This window comes from Galleria mellonella, unplaced genomic scaffold (assembly GCF_026898425.1).
Source record: "Galleria mellonella isolate WM207_F2 unplaced genomic scaffold, CSIRO_AGI_GalMel_v1 utg159, whole genome shotgun sequence".
In the NCBI taxonomy this organism is placed as follows: Eukaryota; Metazoa; Arthropoda; class Insecta; order Lepidoptera; family Pyralidae; genus Galleria; species Galleria mellonella.
Window position 1 is genome coordinate 2,739,998 of NW_026442004.1, and position 24,596 is coordinate 2,764,593.

The 24,596-nt window shown below is 32.3% G+C and overlaps 2 protein-coding genes across 3 annotated transcripts in view; both read left to right on the forward strand.

Moving 5' to 3' along the window:
- LOC113518911 (tyrosine-protein kinase Fer) overlaps window positions 1-24,596 on the forward strand; it is a 57,863-nt gene that overhangs the window by 5,758 nt on the left and 27,509 nt on the right. The window lies entirely within an intron of this gene.
- Window positions 10,653-14,356, forward strand: LOC116413823 (uncharacterized). The gene is made up of 2 exons (XM_031914822.2): window positions 10,653-11,251; window positions 13,551-14,356. The coding sequence occupies exons 1-2, from the start codon at window positions 10,987-10,989 to the stop codon at window positions 14,081-14,083; spliced, it is 798 nt and encodes a 265-aa protein (XP_031770682.2). The 5' UTR covers window positions 10,653-10,986; the 3' UTR covers window positions 14,084-14,356.

The following is a 24,596-nucleotide window of genomic DNA, read 5'->3' on the forward strand; positions in this document are numbered from 1 at the left end:
CGTCTAATGAATGACTGACATTAGACTCCACACTAACGACCTCCCGGAATGCGTGGGCCTATCCTAGTTGAATTACAATAGGCACGGATGGTTCATTGTCTACATAAATAATTTCAACGTGACAAACAAAGAGACGACGCAAAGATAATATCCTTCAAAGAAATTAAGAATTTGTATTTCATTGATTGCTCTTTGTTTGAAAGCTGTAATTTCCGATATCCTAATAAACGGTTTCAATATGGTAAGTTTACCGTAGTATCCATAAAAGGAAACCTATCGTTCAGATTGATCGGTAAACAAAGAACAACCTGAGATTATAGTCCTGCGAATGAATAAGTGTCTACCATCGCAGACTGCTCTCACTCTATCATAATAGTCGCCTCGTACAATAGAAAAGGATGTAAATACATAATTTTGTGATTTCTAACCGAGTCGCGTTAAATGACGCTCTGCATTTGGATTGGTTGCACGGCACCTGTCATGTCACCGTTCGTTGGCCCTGCGAATGCGCCGCGACGCGTGCAACAACGTGCATCACTGATTTCTTTATAATGTTCAATTTATTGTTATAAATTTTAGAAGATTTTTGTGAAAATAAATTGTATCTTACGTGTGCAAAAGCGTCAGAGGAATACTTTTGCTTTATTGTTGCTGTCAAATTATAACATTTTATCTAAGCAATTTCTCATTATCATATGCATTATCATTAAATTGTTTAACGTTATAAATATCGCAATGCAGTATAGTTTTTAATATCTTCAATAATTGCTTAGTAAATATTTTAGAAAAATATGAATATTTTACTGAATAACTATTTTAATATGGAATGAGTAACCTTCAAGAATACGTTCTAGTTGATTTTGCAATAGTTGTACTGCGAAATCCGGAAAAACCTATGTCGGTGCGTGAGTTACATCTCATTGACGTCTGTGTACTAGATAGGTATGTCCCAGTTACGGATCCACTTGCGGATCAGAATTAGTTTGCGTTTGTTACCAACCAAACAAATAAAATACAGTAAACTAGGCCAGAAAATACGCCACTGCTGTCTCCACTATTTTAGATACTCATTATTCTGTACAAACGTGTTTAATAAATCATCATCATCATATTTATTGACCAAACCAGAAGACATATGTCTCTTTTTAACACATATTGTCATTTATTTACATTATTTTTATTTAGATACTTAAGAAATAGTTCATTCATTTGAAATAATAGGTAACTGTTGTTATTTCTACATGTAAATACCATATTTATTAACTATTTTATATACTTTGATATAAGCAGATGCAAGATTATACTGCAGATCAAAATACAATTTTCAACAAGATTATTCATAAACGAATGTCACTTGGGGTTACCATTACCAACCTCAAACCCAGTGATTATCAAACTAAATCATTTTCCTCAAGCAATATATTTTTAAATATGAAAGGTTGTATTATTTAAAAGGGCGTTAAAAATATTTTTTTATCTAACACCTATCTCAGTGATAAATGCAATATTGTGTAAATTTTAAGAATAAGAACTAAGTCTATATATTTTTATGGTAAATATTTTACTTCCGCAAGATAACTAGGTGTTATTTATTTGTTCTAATTTCCATATTACTGGTTATTCGGTTGGATTTTTTTTTAATTCCCCTATCAGTAGTGTGTGCGACTGCCAACACTCGAAGATTAACTACTATTACTAATACCAGAAGTCCGATACCTTCCATATCATCAATCTCCAACTGCGACACCGCCATTTCAATTATATTATGCCATTATTTTAATGGTAATATTAAACAGTTTATTTATTATAACATTATTAGGCATTAGAGAAAAGTTTAGTTTTGCATACAGTTGAATTGGAAATCGTAAAATACTTGAGTTTGTGCCAATACGAGTACAGTGTCTAACGGGTCTCTTTAGAAGACATTTTTTTTAAACTAGGTCAACAAAGTAAAACAATGTTGGAATAATCGATATTGTCGGAAATATACTACATTAGGTATTAGGCGGATTAATTAGTTTTGTTAATGGTGTTTTCCACTGTCGTAGTTATTCGAATTGAAATGTTTAACTGAATGGAAATTTTTGTTAGGTATTTTGAGTGATCTAGGCTAGGTAAGCTAGGTGCAGAGAGAGGCATGACGATCACTCTCTTTTGTAATACTCGTATCTATTTTAGTGCTATAAAAATTATTTTGTTGCATTGTATAATTATCAATCCAAGTTGATGTTGTAGCGATGGTTGATTCTTTGAATGTTAGAGGTCACACCCAGTATTATTAACTAGGTAATATTATAATAGATTTTTATTATACACTCCTGGCAGAGCGGTCGTAGTTGTTTTAAGAGTTGATTGAGTCGTTGCGTTATATCGTACTTCTCTCCGTTATGTCAATATTTCATATTCGTCCGAAAAGTTGAAATTTCGGACAGATAGTGACATTTCGTTCGTTGAAAACTTTTTTATATGAAATGTCTGAACAATCCTTATTTCGACATAACGGTAAAAAATGTCGACGTAATGAAAAGAAGCAAGCTATAACGCAACTGTCTAACTCTGTGTGATCAAATAGTATTTTATTTGTGATGAAACCTTGTAAAGATTTTTTTCTCATAGTTACCTTTTTTTAAGTGAAAAAGACTGATTTTTTCTGAACTTTAAATGTTTATATAGTCAAATAATTTCGCCGTGTCATTCCCGGCATAGAATGGGCCACCCTTTCCTTAAGAGGCGTAAGAGGCGACTAAGGGAGCTTGTGACGGACGGACGGGAGCAGCGTCCCTCTTAAAACATCTGTAAAAGCCTATCTGCGGTTGCCAACCCGCCTGCCAAGCGTGGTAACTACTGGCAAATCTCCCCTTATGGGGAAGGCTTATGTTCAGCAGTGGACAGTTAAGGGATGAAATAATAATAATAAATAGTCATTTAAACTTTGTAAAGAAAATTACAAAGTTTAAATGACTTCATTCAAAGTAATGTTTTAAGCCATAAAAATTCCATTTTCAGTTACAAAAATAAGTTTTTCATTAAATTGTCAGTATGTTGTAATAAATTTCGATAAAGTATAATTAATATTTATTAGAAAATCAAGTTAACCAATACTATTGCTAAAATGAAATAAAATTTTAACCAAGACTAAATAAGACCGATTTTACTTGGTTAGTAAATTCAATTGGTTAATTCCGCTTACTTGATTACTATTAATTTAAAGTTTTAGAATGTTTTAAAGGTATATAGTCATCTAGTGAATTGAATTTCCTCTTATTCTGTGTTTGATTATGTGTCGTTTTAGTTTCTAACTCTCGTTTTCGCACCTTCGTTTTGTCGATGACATAGTTAGAATTGCAGAGTCATTTACAAGAACCAAACAACTTACACAAGAAAGTTACGTGCTTCATTGTTTATCTAAGAATTTTAAAGTAAAAACAAATTGTGGGTTTAGTACAGGAGAGAGGTGCGTGACGAAAAGGATCTCAGTTCTTCGAAATGCAAAAAAATATATTTGCTTATTATCACAAAGGTAGCAATCACCCTTGCCTGAATGGTAAGCAGGTACCGTAAGCATGTTATCTGTAAGCCTATGGGCGCCTGTAATGTGGGGGTGCCACGTAAATTTATAATCCTGGGTAGATCATTTATGAGTAATGGGATACAATTCAAATTATGAAACCTTAAACAATAATAAACCTATGAACCATAGAAATACTATAAATAAACCAGAAAAAATTGGCTAAGCAATTTGTTACACAATTTAATATACATGTATCTAGGATGGAGAAGGACATAGGCTACTTTTTATACCAGTTAATCTATTTATCCTAGTCACGCAGACGATTAATAGGGAAGCTTAACAAGAACGCATTGAAATAAAAAAAACATCATAATATTGTAAAAGACGAAAGATTTCATTTTGTGTATGTTTGTTTGTAATGGATAAATTTAAAATATACTTATTTTTAAATTTTCACCTATAAAAAGTTACATAGGTTGTATTTTATTTAAAATAAAATCGTGTGAAGTCGGAAGAGTCCGCTAGCCTTTTTATAATAGTAGAGAAGTTTTAGTTAGCGCTTGTATGTGGCCACTGAATAATCGATGTGACCGGTTTCGTTTCGATAGCAGTGAGTATGATGTCCCATTGTTACGCAAGAATCAAATGGTCTTCATTAGTGGGCCGTCTGTGAGGAGAAAGTGAAATCAGCTGGCGATAAGTGAAAGTATACCCTAACAGTTATCTAATTTCGATGGAACGCCAACAGGTTGCAGGTTGAGATGGTCAAGTGGCCTGCTTAAATTTAAATTAATTCATTCGAGTTAAAAAAAGAGTACGCTTTGTTTGCACTGTACCTGATAAGTAAACACATTAAAACGAATGTGTTTAAACTAAAACATGTGTAAGTGCATCAGTGTGGCCTTATTGCTAAAAGCAATTCAAGACGACATTTGAACTGTGTGTTTTTGCTAACGGAAATATTAATCAAAGCAAATTTATTTGTAATATATGGAAAGTAGAAGATTGATTTTCATTTTTATTAATTGTATGTTTAGTGCCTTTACATTATAGTAAGTTGCTATTTTTTTATGTTACAACTTTATAAGATGAATCAGAGATAATACGAGACATGGTGTATTGGATGTGGTACCTATTGTATAAGTAGGATAGAGCAGGAAGTGAATTTATTAATTTCTGCCAATCTTTTAAGGTACACATATAAGTTACTAGCGATTCGAACCGGTTTCGCACGAGTGGATAGAATTGTCGAAAATAATGCCTATGTTACACGCTGATAATGTATTTTCTATAGGTGAAAGAATTTTTAAAATCGGATGAGTAGTTTTTGAGTTTAAACATTATAAACAAACAATAAAAGTTTTATTTTATTTCCTCTTTGTAATATTAGTATAGATATATAATACATTTACAGTTTTTTCCTTGCTAGAAATTAAACTTATGGCTACGTAATTAAATTTTTTAAAATTTGCATTGATTTATACTATTATATAGCTATGTTGCTATTAGCAAATTATTATCGTAAAAATTAAAAAAGTACTGAAGTTTTAAAACATTTTCTAGTTTCCTAAGACGCAAGTTTTTAGATAGATTCGATGTTGTTTCCTTAGAGATACTAGATTAAATAGATATTATCTACCCATTTACATATTTGTACTGCCAAGATAAATGGAACAAATTATTATTTAAGAATGGTATGCCATTATTCTTGGAATTTTCATCCTACCGCTGATAACAATACCCATGTTTTGTTCTAACATCGTTCGACAAAAATATTTACTTAATTTTTTATATTTACACGCTTATATTCAGGTAAGTATTTTTACTGTATTATTAAATTTTAATAATATTATTATAGATATATTTATAAATTAGTATCTAAATTTTCATTGAATGTGGTGATGTTAAAAGGAATTTTTAATAATAATAATAAAAAAAAAAAAACTATAAATTACATGTCACAAAATATTTTTAAAATGTCATGATTTCAAGATCTTGTTAGCGGAATATTAATATTATATTAAAGTGATTAAAACTAACACGTTCTGTAGAATCAACTCTTTTTTTACATTAAGCCTTGTATAATATACCTAGGTCTTATTATTTTTTGTTTTGCTATATTATATTTAAATTGGAAAGTTCAATGTCGCAAATCTACATGTTTAGTTGCAAAAAAAAAATATAAGGAATAAAAATATTTATCATAACATTTCGGTTAAAAACAGTTTGTACCTATATTTTTTTATACATTTAGTTTTGCCGAATTGATTGATAGTTTTTATACCTATCTGCCAGTGCATATTTAGGAAACGCACACATTTTGGCATATACCCAAATAAAAATGTAAACTTCTTGAACGAATGGGATTTATAGTGTACGACTCGCCAGTTCCTACTTCTTGAGCCATAGTCTTAATGGTATAAAGGCAACATTATATACCTAAGTTGATTACTTGAGTAATTCGTTGATTTTGTTTTAAAAAGAAGGAGGTTCTCCCTTCGGTTGCTTTTTTTATGTCTGTTACCTCGTAACTCCGTCGGTTCTAAACCGATTTGGATTTTTTTGTATCTAAAAGGATATATTACATAGGTTCCCTAGAAATTTTATCAAAATCGGTTCGCTAGTTTAATTTTTAGATCAAAATAATCTGGTTTCTGGCACAATTGAAGTTGGTTTTTTGTGGCTCACAATCTTTATTAATTTTTAGTGCTTATTTGCTCTTCTATAATTATCTAAGCACGTAACATTTTCGCATGTTTTAGTTAATATACAGAAAGTGAAAAAATATGACAAATGTATAAAGCTTTTAATTTTTCGTCGATGATAACGTCGTAACGTATGACATCGTCGATTTTTGTTTACTTGAATGTGCACAAAAAATTAAAGATATCTTTATAATATATGTGCAAGTACATACCCGTAGTAATAATGCATTATGCTTTCATATCATACTATGACCTAACGTTAAACTCGTGCGATGCCACGCTACGGTAAATTATCAAAGCGTCCTATTGTTTATTGTACTGGATTGTACCAGGATAATATACTACCTATTTGACATACTAAATGCAGGAATTACGTTGTACACGCCAGATAAATTGGTATTCATCGGCAACGTCGTATAAAACGCCGAATGAATACCCTGGCAGGTTTACATAACGGAACCACAGATTTCCAGTGTCTGCTCTCTATTTCCCCTGGCAATTTGCAATGCTTATCATTTTGTTTCGTCTGCCTCTTCGATATCTCGTAAATTATCCGCCTTTGTTGACGTTGCCGCCATTTAATTTGGTTGGGCGTGTATGTAAACCGGCGTAAGAAGGGTTGCCAGCCATCCAGGATCAGGATTCTGTATTCCAAACTATCTAATTCATCTTGGCTGAACATTAAACATGATAATATTAAAATTTATTCTTCTAAAACTTCTTTTTCCTATGCGGGACCTTCTGAAAAATATTACACCTATTGTAATTATATTTAGTTAAATTTTCAGTATTTCTGTATTGAGTTACGAATATTATCATTCATAGGTTTTGTATTAACATTCAGCACATAAAATCCTAAATTGTAACTTGTTTACAAGCTAGAAAAGTGCAGTTGCTTTTATTGTTTCCTTTGTTATGCTTTTTTGGATACGCTTCTATAATATTCTTCTATTATATAATTAAAGTTATCAAAATCTTTTACAGATAACATTTTAAAAAATTGTTACCTCCTGAAACTGACAATGCAGTTGGGCTTGAATGAAACAGGACAATATTATCTTATTACTAGAGATATATTGTTACAGAAAGCGATTGTATATAGGCAACCCTAAGCCTCGAGTTTGTTCGTTCGCGCTCGTTAGACGATCGCAACGGAACGCCGCGGCGCGGCGGCGCGACTGACCTGTTATTTGCGTCCAGTATCCCACTATTGGTAACTTTAGACGCCTCTTTTATCTTGCATGAAATTACCTTTTGCCGCCGTTAGTTCCCTTTATCTGGTTTCTATTGGCGGCCTCCAGTTAATTTAAATTTTTTTGTTAAACCTCGCTTGTTATGACTGATAGCGCATCTCATCTCGCTAGATAACAATTTTGCAACGTTTATTATAATGTAATTGTGAACTAATTTTTGTTAGTAATGCCACAGATAATATAATACTTGATAATATAATGCTGAGGCGTGGAATTCACTGGCTATATTAAATGGAATCTACGATTAGAACTGCTGAGATCATAAAATTACATTGAAGCTATTTTGTGTTAATCTTGTTTTACATTTAACGAGTTCGTAACGACTTCAGCATTTAAAATAGGTTAGGCCATAAAACCGCAGTTTTGCACAGACCTAGGCGCAGTAAGTATGGTACCTATGTGATATTATGTTATTATTCTTTGAGTTAAATGTTGATCCATTCCAGAGAATAGCTAGAGACCTTAAAGTTTTCTGTATAATACTATAATTTGTAAGTTTGTAAAATAAAACAATGGCTCACTACATGTTTTGGGAAACTGTAAGTGTGGTGAGTAATTTTCAAATAAATAAATAACTGTTGAAAACTATTTTGATTTTATCTGTTTTTGTTTTTATTATATCTTTTGTTTTACACTCTAGTTGTCGTTATGTAATAAATTTGTCGGTTTTTTTTTATCTAAAGACATTACAATTCCGTATAGTCCTATTTTGATTCGATGGTAAATGATAGTAATAAACCATTGTATTGTATGATGCTCACTTTATGATGTGATTATCATTAGTAGCTTCGCCAGACAAACAGAGATATCAGTCTCCATATAATAATTAAAAATTTCCATCTAAAACTTAATCCAAGTTAATCGAAAATAAATTACTTAAATATCAGCGGTTAATTGTCCATTGCTAAACACAGGCCTTTTCCATAAGGGGAGTTTTGTCAGTAGTTGTCACATTTGACAGAGTTTTTTTTTTATGGATGATAATGGAATAGTAACCCCGCCTGCGCTATTGTGTTACACTAGCGGGGCACCAGTGAGGGATGATTGGTGAAGGTGAAAAGGCAGATCAGTTAGCCCATCGTGACAAATTTAACGATAAATTTGTCACGATGGTTTCCAGGGGGAACCGCGTGGAGGTCGGCCTGATAAGGTATATTAATAGCAATGGGAACTAACCTTCCCATTACTAACAATCCCTTCGTCCTTGTTGGGCCGGTTACCAGCAGCAGTTAAGCATTAGTGATGTTTTAAGAGAGACAGCTATCCATCCCTCGACCCTTAAGTTCCCTTATGACATCCGCGGGAAAGGAAGGGATGACCCATTCTATGCCGGGACCATACGGCAATTCATATATTACTAATATACTATTATCATCCGTTAACCCTTCTTTGCATAATGATGGAAATTTCCATCATAACATTGAATGCCCAAAAATTATATAAAAGAACAAGTTCTCTTTAAGTTGATCATGTCTGGATACCTTTTTAATATCCATTGCAGAAAAAAAAACATAGCTGTCAAATTTATTTCTTTAACCATTTTTCCTTTAATTTTGAACATTAATTATATCACCTTAATTTATTTGACCAATAAAAATAAATCATGCAAAGAAGGGTTAAAAAGCAGGTGAGCGTTAGGGCAATATTTAAAATCTACAATATTATTATATAACATGACTGTGATAATTTATCGATACATTTTTGGCAGATGTCGACTGACTAAAACGAGAAAATTCAACGCAGACAATCGTGTCGGACGTGGACACGAAAAATTAGCGCCTTATCTCGTTTTGGTCTAAGCTAAGGTAGATTAGTTTATCTTAGTCCAAAACGAGATTTTATATTTTGAACTGCTAATAGATTTCATACATCATAGCAGTTAGGTATAGTTGCGCATGAGTTACGTAGGCGTTACAGAATAAAATGATGTTTATGGTGCTTTTATGTCTATAGGCGAAGGTTGCCACTTTCCATCAAGCGGACCGTGGGTATGTTTGCCATGCTGAGTTTCATGAAAAAACACCACTGTCACCGTAACTAATGTTATAGTGTCGTAATTAGATCATATAACGAAGTTCGGTGGAACTGGCGTCAGTCCGAGGCGACTTCTTGGAATTAGATGTCGCACCGCTCCAAATAGTTCGTTGCACTGCCACAAACAGCGCCGCCTCTGTCTGTTCTGAAGTGATCATTTATCTCTAATGTAATAAACACAAATTTAGCGTTCACCCAAATAATATGTTGTTATTTTGTATTAAATCTCATTTTAATTATAAGTACTACAAAAATTTATTTAATAGAAAATAATTTATAATTGTAATCCACCGTTAAATAATTTATGACTGTATATATGAATTTATAATACATACAATGAATATGAGAGCAAAATGAATCATTGAAATTTGACCAGAAGTGGCGAAAATATCATGTACTTATAAACGAATTGAGAACCTTCTATTAAGAATCGCTTGTTAATTATTTAATTCGGTTTCAATTGACAAAGATGTCGGTTTACGTTGTCTATAACAAAATGTCGAAATATAAACCTTTTCGTTTTTTAAACGGGCTAAAAAAAATCATTAAAAATCTTCTGTAAGTATTCTTATGGCTTAGGTGGATATTGGTTTATTAAATGTATACTAATAAAGATAAGTAGTTACTCAATTAAATTAAATCCGTCCTCCTTTGTCTCCTACTAAAATTATGTAAAATTTATTGTTTTCGAAGCGTAAAATTTGATATGTTTATAGTTTATGTATAAAAACGGTTTCTATGTTTAGCACTCGTACACGACTGGTTGTTGACAATAATCGTCAGTAGGGTCAGAAACAATGAGAGAGTATTTGCATATTTTAAAAGTACCCAGGTAGACCAATAGGTAGACCCATATCTGAGTGTTTAGTTTTCAATTGTACGTTGGTAAGTGTATTGTTATGGTGTAGGTTAGGTGCTTTAAACGCCTGATAATTACTTATGGGTCGTACAGTCACTGTTAATAGGTATATTTTACCGTTCCGTATTCAAACTATTGGCAGAAAGAACACGGTATTTGCTACGTATTTTTTGGTTAATAAAATTAGAAGAAAAATACCAAGAAGTTTATTTAATAAGAATATAAAATGTATGCAATTGTATGGATACACTTTTATGAGGACGGCGGTGTGTGTACAGAAATTTAAAAGTATCTCTATTCAAATATGACACAAAGAAATGTGTATACTTTTTCTACTATTTTTGACGTCAATTTATACGATATTGTGCTATGATAAATTTATAAAATACGCTCAATTTAATTCAGTTCATTCCTGAAGACATTTTCATGGAATAAATCAAAAGACTGATGAGTTTAGTCACAGATAAATATAGTTACTAGTGTAAGCAAGTAATAGTAAAAATATGAGGGACTAATAAAATAAAAGTACCGCGTAAACATAACTGTATGTACGAAAAGTCCCCTAAATACTGAGAACATAGACAGACTGGATCGCACAAAGGCGCATCGACCGACAACGCACACATGCACGGAGGACCGGGGACAGACGCGGGGACGGGGGATTTTAGTCCGTGTCGAGCGCTCGGCAGTGACGTACCTATTACAATGTCTATTGAAATCGACATTAACTTACTAATAGAAGAAATCAGAAAACGAGCCCCAATATATGACACTTCCACAAAAGAGTACCATGATAGAAGTTTAAAGAAACAACTATGGGACGAAGTATGCCAAGAGGTTTTTTCTTCTGTTTGGGATTCGTTATCGGGTCGGGACAAAATTAAATATGGTGAGTTTTGCTTTTTCTTTATTTTATAAGTATATACAATTTTATTTTGTAGGTTGTTGAGGAGAGGCGAAACGTAATTTGCTATACTTTTGTGTGTGTTGTGTTGTCGAGCTACGATAACGCGACCGCGTTGGTTTTCTGTGGCGGAGGCGAGCTGCGCGCACGGGAGCGGGAGCGGGGATCCGAGCGTGGCCACGCCGCGCGCGTCACATTACATTTATTTCAGCAGTACTGTACTACGTGACATGTTGAAGCGATTTGTTTACAACAGATGCGCGGTTATTTTGTTAAATAACTAGCTATGTCGGAATTATTATTTTAACTAACACTATTTTAGGGATCATTTTTGCAAACAAAAATATTCTATTAACATATAAATTCATTACTGGTTAATCATAATGTTAACAGTGAACTTCCATTTTTAATTCTAATGAACAAGTTTAGGACTTAACGTAACAAAAATAAACGTATTATAACAAATATTAAAATATACATATAATTATATTAATGGTTGACTCATTATTTCCAATAATATTTTTATGTCGATGTCCCTATTTCGAAGACTCGCATGAAATAAATTAAATTCTATGGCCCCGATTCCACTGCGCTTGTTTCGTCGAAAACCGTCGCCCGAACTACGATTTACGAAAGGACGGATGCGGCAAGAAAATCGACAGGTAAACTATGATGAAAATATCGAGTATTAATCCGCTTTAGTTTTGAATGTTTATAAGGGTCTACGCAAATGTAGGACAAGATTTGATATGCGTTTTTTGTCTTAAAAAAGTAGAGTGTAAAATTCCATTGCATAAGGTTATTAATGCCACCATCATGTTTTAGTTTAACCAGATAGTTATGTAATGGTTGATTTTTAACCCATTGCAGTATTTATAACGATTTCGTTGTATTCTGACGCCTTATAAATTTACGTATGTCATAAATAGTGAACAAAATTAAATTCTCAACATCTTTATGCACAAAATTTCTCTTGGTATTTTTTAGTCATATTCGATTTTAATATGCGTCAAAGAAGCTGTAAAATTTTAAAGGTTTAAGTGAGAGATATAGATACATATATAGATAGTCGTGTACACTGTGTTGTTCATATAAATATGTGTAACTTCTTTTTTTTATACGTTATCACTCTTAAAGAGTGACGACTATGTTGTAGTGCCTCTTGTGTCTGTAGTATAAGCACATATTGTTGTTTCGTAGCAGAAATATGTATATATATATATATATATATATATATATATATATATATATATATATATATATATATATATATATAATGAAACGGTGATACTTTTACTCGGACGCGTTCCGAGTCACGTAAACACTACCGCCGGTGACAGTTAACATATTTATTCTCTTTACGGTTTTGTTTTTTTGTAAATATTTCCGAATATTATTAAAAAAAAATAGGTATTATTATCTAGATAAATAAATTGTAAAATTCGCAATATTGCATTGTAGATGTACTCGTATATAGACAGTATATAATATGGAGCATGTACCCATTCAATGTATATATAAAAAAAGTTCCAAGACATTCAAATTTCGAATTTAGGTAATGTCTTTTAAAAAAAAGTTGCTTTCTTTTCTGACACAAAATTAGTTTCGCATTTAACATATTATAATATAAATATTGTCCTCAATATTTCAATATTATGTTAATTGATATTGATTGTAAAAATCTCTCGTGAACATCCGTAAATAATTGTCAAATACGTGAGATTGTAATCTTTTTTATAAATTCATAGTCGTATATTATGAAATTTATAAAAATTGATATGAAGTAAGGAAAGAAAAAAGAAAACACATTTGTTCCAATTAAAAACCTAGTCAATTACTTTTCTACAAGTTTTCCATTACTTTTTTCACATTTTTCTTGAGATATTGTACAATGACTGGGCCCAAAATAAAATATCTCTTTACAAGGTGTGGGACAATAATTACTGCAATATCGTGATATTGAAACTTGTTATACCGCTGAGTAGTTTTGAGTAGATATTATTTGAGTATATGTTTGTTAAGTCTCGGTGCCTTAACGATTCAACCAATTTCATGCAATTTGGTATACATATATACATATAGAGTATTTGGAATAAGGAACGATATCATATAGGTTACTTTTTATTTTTTATCTTGATCAATCAACATATAAGTCACGAGGAAAAAGTCTTGGGTAAAAACTAGCAACGTAATATAATAAATGTTAATGAAATAAAATACTAATAACACCGGGCAAGCTGTTCTATACATAAACATATAATATTTATATATTTTTCTATTGTAGGAAAAGAAGTACAGAAGAGGTGGAGTTCTCTAAGGCATTGTTTTCGAAGGGAAATTACGATACAGAAAAAGGCTTCATGTGGAGGTGCAAAAAAAAGAAAGTACATCTATTTTGATTCTCTATTATTTTTACTGCCTTTTACAGAAGCCGTAAAAAATGACAGATCAATTAGTATGGATGAAAGTAATGAGAATATTTTAGAAAACCAAACAGATATGAATGTACAAAGTTATTATTCAGAAAGTGAGCCAAGCTCTTCAAAATCTAGAACGTCAAAAAATTGTAACGAGGACGTACAAGTAATAACTTTACTTAAAGAGGGAAATCAAATGATGCGTGATTATAAGACATACGATGATGGACAAGATGAAGACGAGTCATTTTTTCGTTCGCTTATGCCACATATGAGAGAACTTACAGGAGATCAAAAATTGTTATTAAGGATGGAAATTATAAAGTTAATTTTAAATGTTAAACAGTCGTCAAACAACTGTTCGAAGACTTCTGACAGTAATGATAATTACAACACATAGTATTAAAAATACAACATTAACCGATATTTACTAAATTAATAGAAAATCTTCAATAAATATGTTATCTTTTAACTTGGCAGTATTTGAAATATTGCCACTTTATCATTAAAAAGGAAATATAATAACATGTATAAATAAATAATGAGAATATTGTAAAGAGTGAACAATTTATTTTATTCTTACAAGTCCCCCTAATTTTCCCTTAATTTTCATTCGACCGCAAGCAAATCACTAACTCACGCTTTCCTCCCCTCGCCCTTTATACGAGTACTTTCACAACTTGTACATATAAATAATTTCTATATATGTCATTTTCTATTAATCAACGTTAGAACATTGATTTTTAAATTTATGGGTATGAAGATGGGAGAGAATGAATTAACTGATACGGGCATTCATTGGTTATGCTTCCTATGTGTTTGTGATCTTTTATTTTAAAGTGTTTTCTTTTTAAATAAACATTCAAATATTTATGTAATTATTACATGAAAGTATTAATTGATTTAATTGATATAACAATCAGTAAAAACGTCGAAGTATCAAATAGAATAATAGCAGTCGTTTGTCAGAACTGATGCAACACGATTTGATCGAAAACGGTACCTATCTGATAGTTTTGTTTATGATTGATGGACTTGTCTGCTGTATCAGATTACACCTGACGTTACAAATTATAATTATATTAGTAAGCAAATTGCGTAAATTTATATAGATCATATTCGAATTATGTGTCGGACCTGGGGTTATACCTTAGAGTATGCAAAGCCATATCTGCGAACCCCCACTCTTGTTTCTTTAATTGACTTATTCGAGAATCAAAACTGCAACTACTTTTTTGTACTTATAAATTACTCGTTGCGTGCCATGACAAAAAAAAAATAAGTAAATAGATGTTGTAATTCACTTTAAGTATGACATAATAATATAATAACAAAGTTGTGAATTTTAACGTAACTTCTCAAATGATATAATGAAATAATTATGTAGGTCAAAGATGCCGTGGGAATTTGTATTAATATACATTCATGACAGAGGTTAAAGAAGATGCATTTTAATGCTTATAGTTTTAAACATTTCCTGGATAGGTTTTGTGTTGCACCTAGTAATGTATTGTAATATGGAAGACTATATAGATATAGAGTTTCGATAAAAAGATTTTACTATGAATATGTGTAAAAAATGTTAAAATATTAATGCAATATCCAATTTCCTTTAATTGCTGAGCATATATGCTAAAGAAGCAAACCCCTAAGATGGATAATGATAGTACATGAAAAATTTAACAAATGGTATAACTGAGTCAAGACTAGAATGTAAGGCTAAGATATGCTTTGTTGATCCCATAAAAAATAATAAGGACTCTGGAAGACGAACGAAGTCACATAAAACTACTGTTTTATTTATCTAATAAGATTCTTCTATTCAATACTATTCAAGTTGCATCTTGCACAAGTTTTTTTGTGTACAACTGTCTATCCTGTTTGCGCTCTTGTAAGCTTGTTGCATGCCTGAAGAGAGTCAATTTAGATGTCAACTGGGAGGTCAATTGTCAATTTCCTTTAAGATTGCCATTGTCTAATTGCTTAGTTGAGAGAACCGCTTAAAACATGATTAATCGTGGCTGGGGCGTCACGTTTAACACTGTATCCAGTTTGGCAAAGATTCGTTATTGCTCACGCTGACAGCAAACAACTGGATATATAGAAACAGGTTTCCAGTTCCCAGAGATTCTAATTAATCGATATAGTACGTTCGTTACTTTTTTGGTCAAATCTTTTGCGCGTTACTGATTACTAATTGGCGGTCTTTGAATCTTTTCTCGAATACATGTACTTTGAGGGATGTAATGTTATTAAAACAAATTGTAATGCTAGTAAACTTTCTATTGTTGGCATACCGCACACTAGCCTTGACAAAGTAGAAGTAATTAGTTAACGACTTGATGCTTAGATTACGACTCAATGTCATCGATCTGTACCCGGAGGTTAAAGACAATATACTTGTAGCTACTTAATATTACTTTAATCTTATTAAATCTGTTATTGAAATATAAAAAATTAATCTACACTAATATTGTAAAGAGGAAAGATTTGTATTTTGTTTGTGTGTATGTATGTTTGTAATGAATAAACTCGAAAACTACTTTGCCGATTTCAAAAGTTCTTTGACTATTAAAAAGCTACATTCACCCTGAGTAACATAGGTTATATTTATTGCTAGAAAAGATTAGGGATCTTTACTAAAACTTCAGTAACGTAACTCAAGATGTAAAAAAATGCTATAAAATATCTTTCGTCGCGTGCGCTGCGGAAACTTGGTGATAGAACAAAAGTATGTTCTATAATATTGAAGAAAATATCAATAACTACAAAAAACTTCGCGATACTATATCTCCAACTATTATCGTTATGTTACAATGATCACTTTTTAAAATGTTGTAAAAATGTCCACCCGTGCGAAGCCGGGACGGACCGCTAGTTTAAAATAAAGGTGAACAGAGTTTAATATATTATACTGTCAAGTAATAAGTACTTAGTGTAGTTGTTAATCGCGATTTTAAAGCTCAAAACAACTTTATTGTTAAAAAAATCAATTTATTTTAAAGTTACTATTTTTATAAGTTTTAATTTTTTATAAAATGTAATTATTTATACATTTAAAAATATTTTAACAAGAACCACATAAAGATAGGCGGCAATCGCCCACCGTGTAACGAACAACACTTCGTTCAGGTACCAAACTTGATAAAAAAAAAAAAAAAAACTAGAACTGACAGCTATAGTCCAACGTAATATATTAATGAAAAGATGAGGTACAAAAAAGTGGGGGATTTAAATTTTAAATAGCGGCGCGTTCAAGCAACTGTTACTGGAGTTTATTTTGTTTGAGTGCTCAGAAAAGAAAACAAAAGTTGAGGCGTTCTTTTCTCCTATTTGCCTCTGACCTCGGTTCTTATTGACAATGCCTGCCAGAATGAAATATGGCGCGCCGTTAACGAAAGAGAGATTAGTTGGTCGATATTACCACTCGTCTATTGTAGAGCATCTCGGCGGTGCGGCACTGTTTGTGCCTGTTTGCTGTTTCAAATACCTTTTACGTGTTGGTTTTTGATCACCTGTTCTGACGACCGACGGTTGATCGTTTTCTCGGAATGTGTCATGTTGTTATATTAGATAATAGTTTCTAAACCCAACAAATAAATGATTTACGTAAACATATTTATATTATGTTCGTCCGGGTCAAACGTTTCTCTTCAAATATAAATATCAGTTGAAATCCCAATTTGAAACTATCGGTTCTTGGAATTTTTAATTTTATGAACATTTTAATTATTAACTTTTTAATTTGGGACAATGTGTATACGAGTATAAGTAGCTTTATAGAATGGATAAAAGCGTTTCATGCAACACAAGTCAACTGATGTAGGTACTACATGCGTTTTCAAATTGAGAGTAGTGAGTGCAGTTAATGCCCGAGATATAACTGTATCAGTAGATGCAGAGCACAAGTGAGGTGGCGACTGGCTCCGCTGGCTGCGGAGGGGAGGTCTGGAGAGACGGTAATGAAGCGGCGCGTGTGGCGGAGGGCAGACACAATAGCTGCCGCCGCCGCCGCCGTCGACGCGCCGAGCCTTCTCGGAACCGGTCCAGAGGGCAGCGCTCTGCCGAATTTCGCGCCGACCACCCATCGCCCCGCACCATCCCGGCCGATACTTATCGCGCCTGTATTTATGACTAGAAACACTATTACTGATACCTTTCTCGGGCGATGAGGTGCAGTGTGATGTTTGCATTTTCTGTTTTCAGTCTTTATTAATTTATTTTCTCATAACATACACTTGTATTTTTTATTTTAAGTCTTTATTTTTAAAAATTCTTTGAGTATACAATTTTGTCAATTTATCCAGTATTTAAGTCTCCTACTAGGGGGTAGTCCTGAAAAGGGTGAATAAGAAACGAACATTAATTAAAACAATAGAGAATAGAAGAGGCAAAATGCTGGACCATTTTATACGACATGACGATTATTTAAAAAGCATAGTAGAAAAGAGGAAGAGGAAGACCGAGGAATAACTACATGGGACAGATAAAAGAAATACTAGGTGTCATGTCGTATAGTGAGGTCAAGGATATGGCATGGGATAGAACTGGCTGGAAGAAGATGCATGAATTAGTTGCACCGACAAGAGGAAACTCTTAAATGAAAAGAAGAAGACTACGGGGTTATGCCAGTAGTTGCCACGCTTGTAAGCCGGATTGGCAACCGCAGTTAGGCTTTGGAGATGTTTTAAGAGCGACCTAAGGCTTATATGATATAATGACGATGATCCAGTATTTAACATTATGAGTTATATTGTGGGACTCTGGTGGATTCATAATGTATATGTAATATTCTTGTAATTAAGCGATTGTTTTAAAAGGTTAAACTAAGTAAGCTTTTATATAATTATTTTCTATTGTTATCTCATAGAATAACGTCGAGATCTTCGGGTATTTTGGTCTATGACGCGGTAGACCGATAAATTAAAACAAGTGAGTGTCATTAGGCTGATCATAAACGAAGTTGTCTGTAGCCTTGTCGCAGCCACATTATAAAAAGATGACGCACCTACCGAAATATATTTATTGGCAGAGAACGTTACATCGAATCTTGTTCATGTAAATATATATCTGTCTTTAAGTTTCATTGACATAATGCTCTTTACGATCATAGGCACGACTATTGTAAACAATTGTCTAAATGTAACTGTAAGAGTGGTGTTTATGGTTTTATAACTGTTTTTCACAAAGATATGTTAATTAATATGTGAAATTTTCGTTCAATATGTCCATTCCTGACGTTGTCAGTTGGACGCGACGTGGCCAGATTCATTGAGTAAACTTGTGTGGCGCAGCTACTGCGCAAGCTTAATGCGCAGTGTTCGCGTTGCTTCGGGCCTCGGGCGAACACGTCTTTCTGTGTATGTCGACGACTTATTTGTTGTGTAAGTTTAGAAGCTTGCTGTCGGCGCCGCCCGTTCTCGAACGTCGTTAACTTTAGCAGTTATTGTTGTTATTGTACATTTTATAGTTGTTATTAATATACCTGAACCTTTGTCTCCTCTGAGATTAATATCATATTATTGACTGTACTATCATATAATTTTATTACTTAACTGGTATATTATTTGTTTAATATTATAAATTTAGGTTATTATAGGTATTTAATTTGATTTTCTTTTGAATAATGATTCGGATAAATTTTTGTAGTCAATTTTGGGTTTAATTAAAACTTTTATCATCTCGTGATGTCAGTAATAAATATGCATATGGATTACTAGTAATGGGGTCATTGCTAGTAATGTACCCTATTAGGTCAATCGCAGTTCTCCCTGGAACCATCGTGTTTAATTTATTGTTGAATTCACAACGATGGGCCAACTGACTTGTTTTATCCTCACTTACCATATTACCTCTCACTAGTGTCCTACGAGTGTATACCGATAGCGCAAGCGGGGACACTTTAATTATCATTCATTAAAAAAAAAAATAGTACGCGATGCAAACCTATTCTGTATAGGTTTATTTATTTATTCTGTATTGTGCTACTATTTGGTTCTTATCTGGTATTTCACAGTGATTATTCTTAGTTCGAGTACCTAATCCTCTACTCAATCTTATTTCTGTTATTTTTAATTTTCTTAATTGACTTTTGCTTTTTGTTCAGGGCAAGTTTCAGAATACTGATTGATTAGAAGTAAGAGTTTTCGACGTGTAGTTGTCCAATTTATGTAATATAAATGTATTGTGAATGTAAACATATATCTAGGTTAAGTATTCCTATTAATGTATTATTATTGCTCTCGTTTCCTCATTACTGAGAGTCGTGGCCACATTTTTCATATGGGCACGTGTCACTCTCAGAACCATTGCTCTTCAAGTTATAATTTACCAACTGCTTTAACCATTCTGTGTGTACACATATCTGAGTCTTAATCTAATTTATATTATTGATTTTCTATAAATGTTTTTAATCCTGATTGATTGTAACCTGTTGTATGTACTTAATAAAATGAAAAAAAAGCCATGCGCTCTTCAGACATCCGTGTACACTTTTGAATATACTTTATCCAGCAGCCTTTTTTTTTACTACATCGGTCCATCGTGTTGGTGTTCTTCTTTGACCCCTTTTTCCTTCTATGTGATATATGATAATGTATAACGAGTACAAGCGATGTCAAAATAAATAGATTTTGTTATATACCTAATATTGCATCCGAAACTTAACGGTTACTGAGCTATTTCAGACTTCATAAATTTTGAATAAAAATACAATTTTATCCATAACAATATAAAAGCTTTATATTTGATTCTTTGTCCTTTTATGATAGAATATAAATTAGAAAAAGGATGCAAGCGTTTCAAGAAATTCTCCTATATATTATATCACCCTTGCGCTCGGTATTGCGTATAATATCGTGAAGAGTGTTCCGAGACATTGTTCACATTAATATCAGCTGCGATCTTTTGTCATCGTATAGCCTACCACATATGTATGAGTATGTATAACGGGAATTTTATGAATTTACAATGTTAGTCGTTTCTGTTAACTATTCCGACTTCATCCGGAAGTCTTCAGGGCGTGTACGGCGCATTTCATCACAGCATCCCGTCTTCTATTGTTACATAATAAAAATCTATCTCGACTTCAGGATGAGTCGAGTTTCTACTGTGCAATTTTTAGAAATTTTCTATTACACATAAAGTAGTTGAAACAAGAAACAATATTTCTGTGTAAATATTCCGTTCCACATTTTAAGTATATTTTTATAGGTAATAAAGGTCATACTAAGAATCTAATCCGGTATCATAGAGTTCGGTTGTTCAAACTTTAGATAAAGTAGTTACTTATTAGTTCAAATAAGCACCACCTGTCTGTCAACTTTATTTTTGTATTTGTAGACAGATAAGAATGAACCAGGAACCGTCGATTTGGGAAAAAGGGCTTTCGGATCTTATAAAACTATAAATGCAATGTTTAATGTAGTATCGTAGATGATAATGATGCTTATAATACATATTTTTCCCTGGGACGGTTCAACTTCATCGTAATGCTTCAATATTATTAACCAGCCACCAAAGATCTGTCGATTGGTCGGGATATTTTAAGTCAAGTGTACAATCGTTAACGTGATCTATGGAGGTTCGGCGGTTCTACTTGAATTGGTGGACGATAACAACATACACTTGTAGTTTACTTAGCTGTGCAAATAGCCAGTTTGGTAGCAACACGAGCGGTTCGGTACCAAGAACTTTCTCGTTAACAGTACCTACACGCTGAATTATATTTGTTTATGACGATACGGATTTTGATAATACTGTTTATTTAAAATATAATAAACAAGTTCTTATAAGGAACTTCCATTTTTTATAATTTCAAACATTGCTTTAAATCTTTTGTGAGTTTGTATTAATTTCTTGCAAATCACAAATATATTTTTTTTAATATAAATAAAGATATATACATATACCTTATATACTCGAGGTTGGGAAATATTGTTAGTAAATAAAGAGAAAACGCCTGAGTAAATGTTCAGTAGACGGTTAAGGATAAATAGATTGCTAGACTTGGCTAATATGAAATCTCACAACTGTTTAAGGAGAAAGAATGCCGATTCTGCAGTACTATATAGTTTTATTTACTGATGTTTACTACATTGCACTTATAGGTTACGTACATACATGGATGTAAGATTATTTTTTTAATTTTTAGCTTTAACGTTTCCAATGTAATTCGTGGTACATAGATGTATTGATCCTATTCAGGTTGTTGCTAATTTGGTAATTGAACTAAGAAAACATCAGGTTTAATTTTATACGCTACATTATGCTATTATGTATGATGAGGTTAAATAACAGAGAGTGTGTGATTGCTATGTACTACATCTACATCATATCAGCCGTAAACTGTCTAGTGCTGAACATACTTGGGGCTTTTGCTAGTAGTTGCCAGTCTTGGCGGGAGTTTTGGCAATCGCAGTAAAGCTTTGGTGATGTACTAAGAGGGAAGCTCCTGCCTATCCCTCGACGATTAAATTACCTTAGTCCCCTTTTATGACACCCACGGGAAGGAAAGAGTGGCCTATTCTATACCGGGACCACATGGTGTGTATTACGTACCTAATAATAAATAAGTACAAACAAGATTTAGGTATATTAAATACCCATTTACCTGGCGCCGGATATTATTGTTTTACCTATGGCACAGGTTTCTTCCTATTGTTGTTTTGTGCTAAACTTTTACGACATCCTAGGGACGAGGAATGATAACTTACGTATTGTATTCTTACTTTGTTCGTCGCTATGGAGAGCTTAGTTTTTTTTTAATATCACAAAAGTGGTAAATGGGTGATGATGTATATATTTTATATATTTATATCAACTATTTATTAGGTCAACAATACCTACGCATAGACTTGCTAGCATTTTTATTAAAAAAAAAATGTATGTTATATTGTAATTTATGTTAAAAGTCCGCGATGAGTAAATACGTTTAAAATCCGGAATTCTGTTTCTAACCGACCGTGTTATATATAATTAATGTCAGTACAACCCAAATTCCATTAGAAATAGTAAAGCAAGTACAGTAAAAATAGTAGTTACGCGATGCGTCAGTGAATAAATAGATACACACAAGAGATAAAAAAAAGTTATTATAGTCAGCGTGATCTTTATTGAAATACGAGTAAAATATTTATAGTTGGACAGACGCAGATATGACGACTTTGTTTTATACTACTCGTATTATACTTCAAGATTTCATTTCGTTTTTTTATTTCATTTTCACATTAAAAGGCATCTTTATAAAATTTTGTTTTTATTTTTGTATTTAATTGGCAACAGATTTATGATATGAAATGAAATATCAAAAGACTATTTTAGTTGTGAGCATATTTTATTACTTTACTAGCCTTTACCCGCAACGTCGTTCATGTGATCGGGATATGTTTACTAGCAGACATAAAAAGTACCTTGTGGTACGTGGGACGTAATATCGTCTCCGTCCCATATAATATGCAAGTTTGCCACCTTTGTAGTATAAAAAAATGTGTTATACTTCATTGTGATTGGTTAAGCTTTTAGGTCGCTTTAAGGCAACAAACTAATTCATTTTCACATTTTTTATATTAGTTAACCCTGGCAAGGCAAGGCAAGGCATTAGCTTTATTTTCCTTACTCCGCCTTCTTTTGTCCCCGTAGTAAAATAGAAAAAAAAAAAGCTTCTTTGCCTATTTACATTATACAAGGATTTCTTGTACATAATTTTATGATATCAGATTTTATGTAGTTATAGATACATAGGTTTAGGCTGTGTGTTCTCTGTCTGTCAGTCATTGAGTCCTATTAAATATTAAATGTATTATATTGGGTAGATAATATCACAAATGAATTATTATAGATATATGACGATTGTGAAGACTGGTTAACAGGAAGATGCGAGTATCAGGTACCTTGATCACCAGCTAAACCGTTGATGGGCGGGCAAGGGCCTCCGTAAGTGCGTTAACATTACACGTGTCGGCACGCGTCGTGTCATCGTACCTGTAATGTTTGTTTATAATTTTTAATATTGTATATGGGTAGAAAGATACCACAAGTGCAACATAACTATATATATATATATATATATATATATATATATATATATATATATATATATATATATATATATTATACTTGTGTAAGTAATCATTGACTTATATATTCTACTAGCATTAAGTCCACCTTTTGTACCATATTTTTATTTAGTTAATAAAGTTATTTAAATAAAATTAAATAAGTGCACGGAACTTTTTACTGACTTTTGATTAATTAGTCGTTTTTCAGATAACATACGATTAAATATATAGGTTTTTATTATATTCTTTAGCTCTTTGTTTTTAATTTAAGAATTAAAATGGATACGGAAGGTGTATATTAAATGCCAACTTTGATCTAATATACAACATTAGATAAAAGTTGGCATTATAATCTAACGTTGGTATATTATTAGAAGAATTAAATAATATCGTGTGCTTTGTAATGAGGAAAAAATTAGAAACTAGGTGAAATTATTAGGCACGTTTGTACAGGTTGGCACAGTTCTTTAAATATCAGGCCTACATACCGCTATTGTTGGCAGACACAGATTGTTTATTTTGATGTTTAATTACAAAAAACAAACAATTTGTAATCTGTCAATGGATGATTTTGTTTATGATGAATATTTATTGGTACAAACTAAAACATTAACTTATCAATAAATTGATGGTTCTACTCAGGACGGATGTTTATAATGTTTGATTGAAAATATACGACTTTGATAAACATACTTGAACTAATAAAGTAATCATAGAATCCAAAGATAGATTCTTATGTTAGTAGTTCTTATGACCTTTATGCTAGATACCTTGCTTTCCTTGCAACAACTGACTCTTAGCTGAATTCTTGCAGTTTCTTCGACATATATCATCTCATAAATCATTGACGCAATT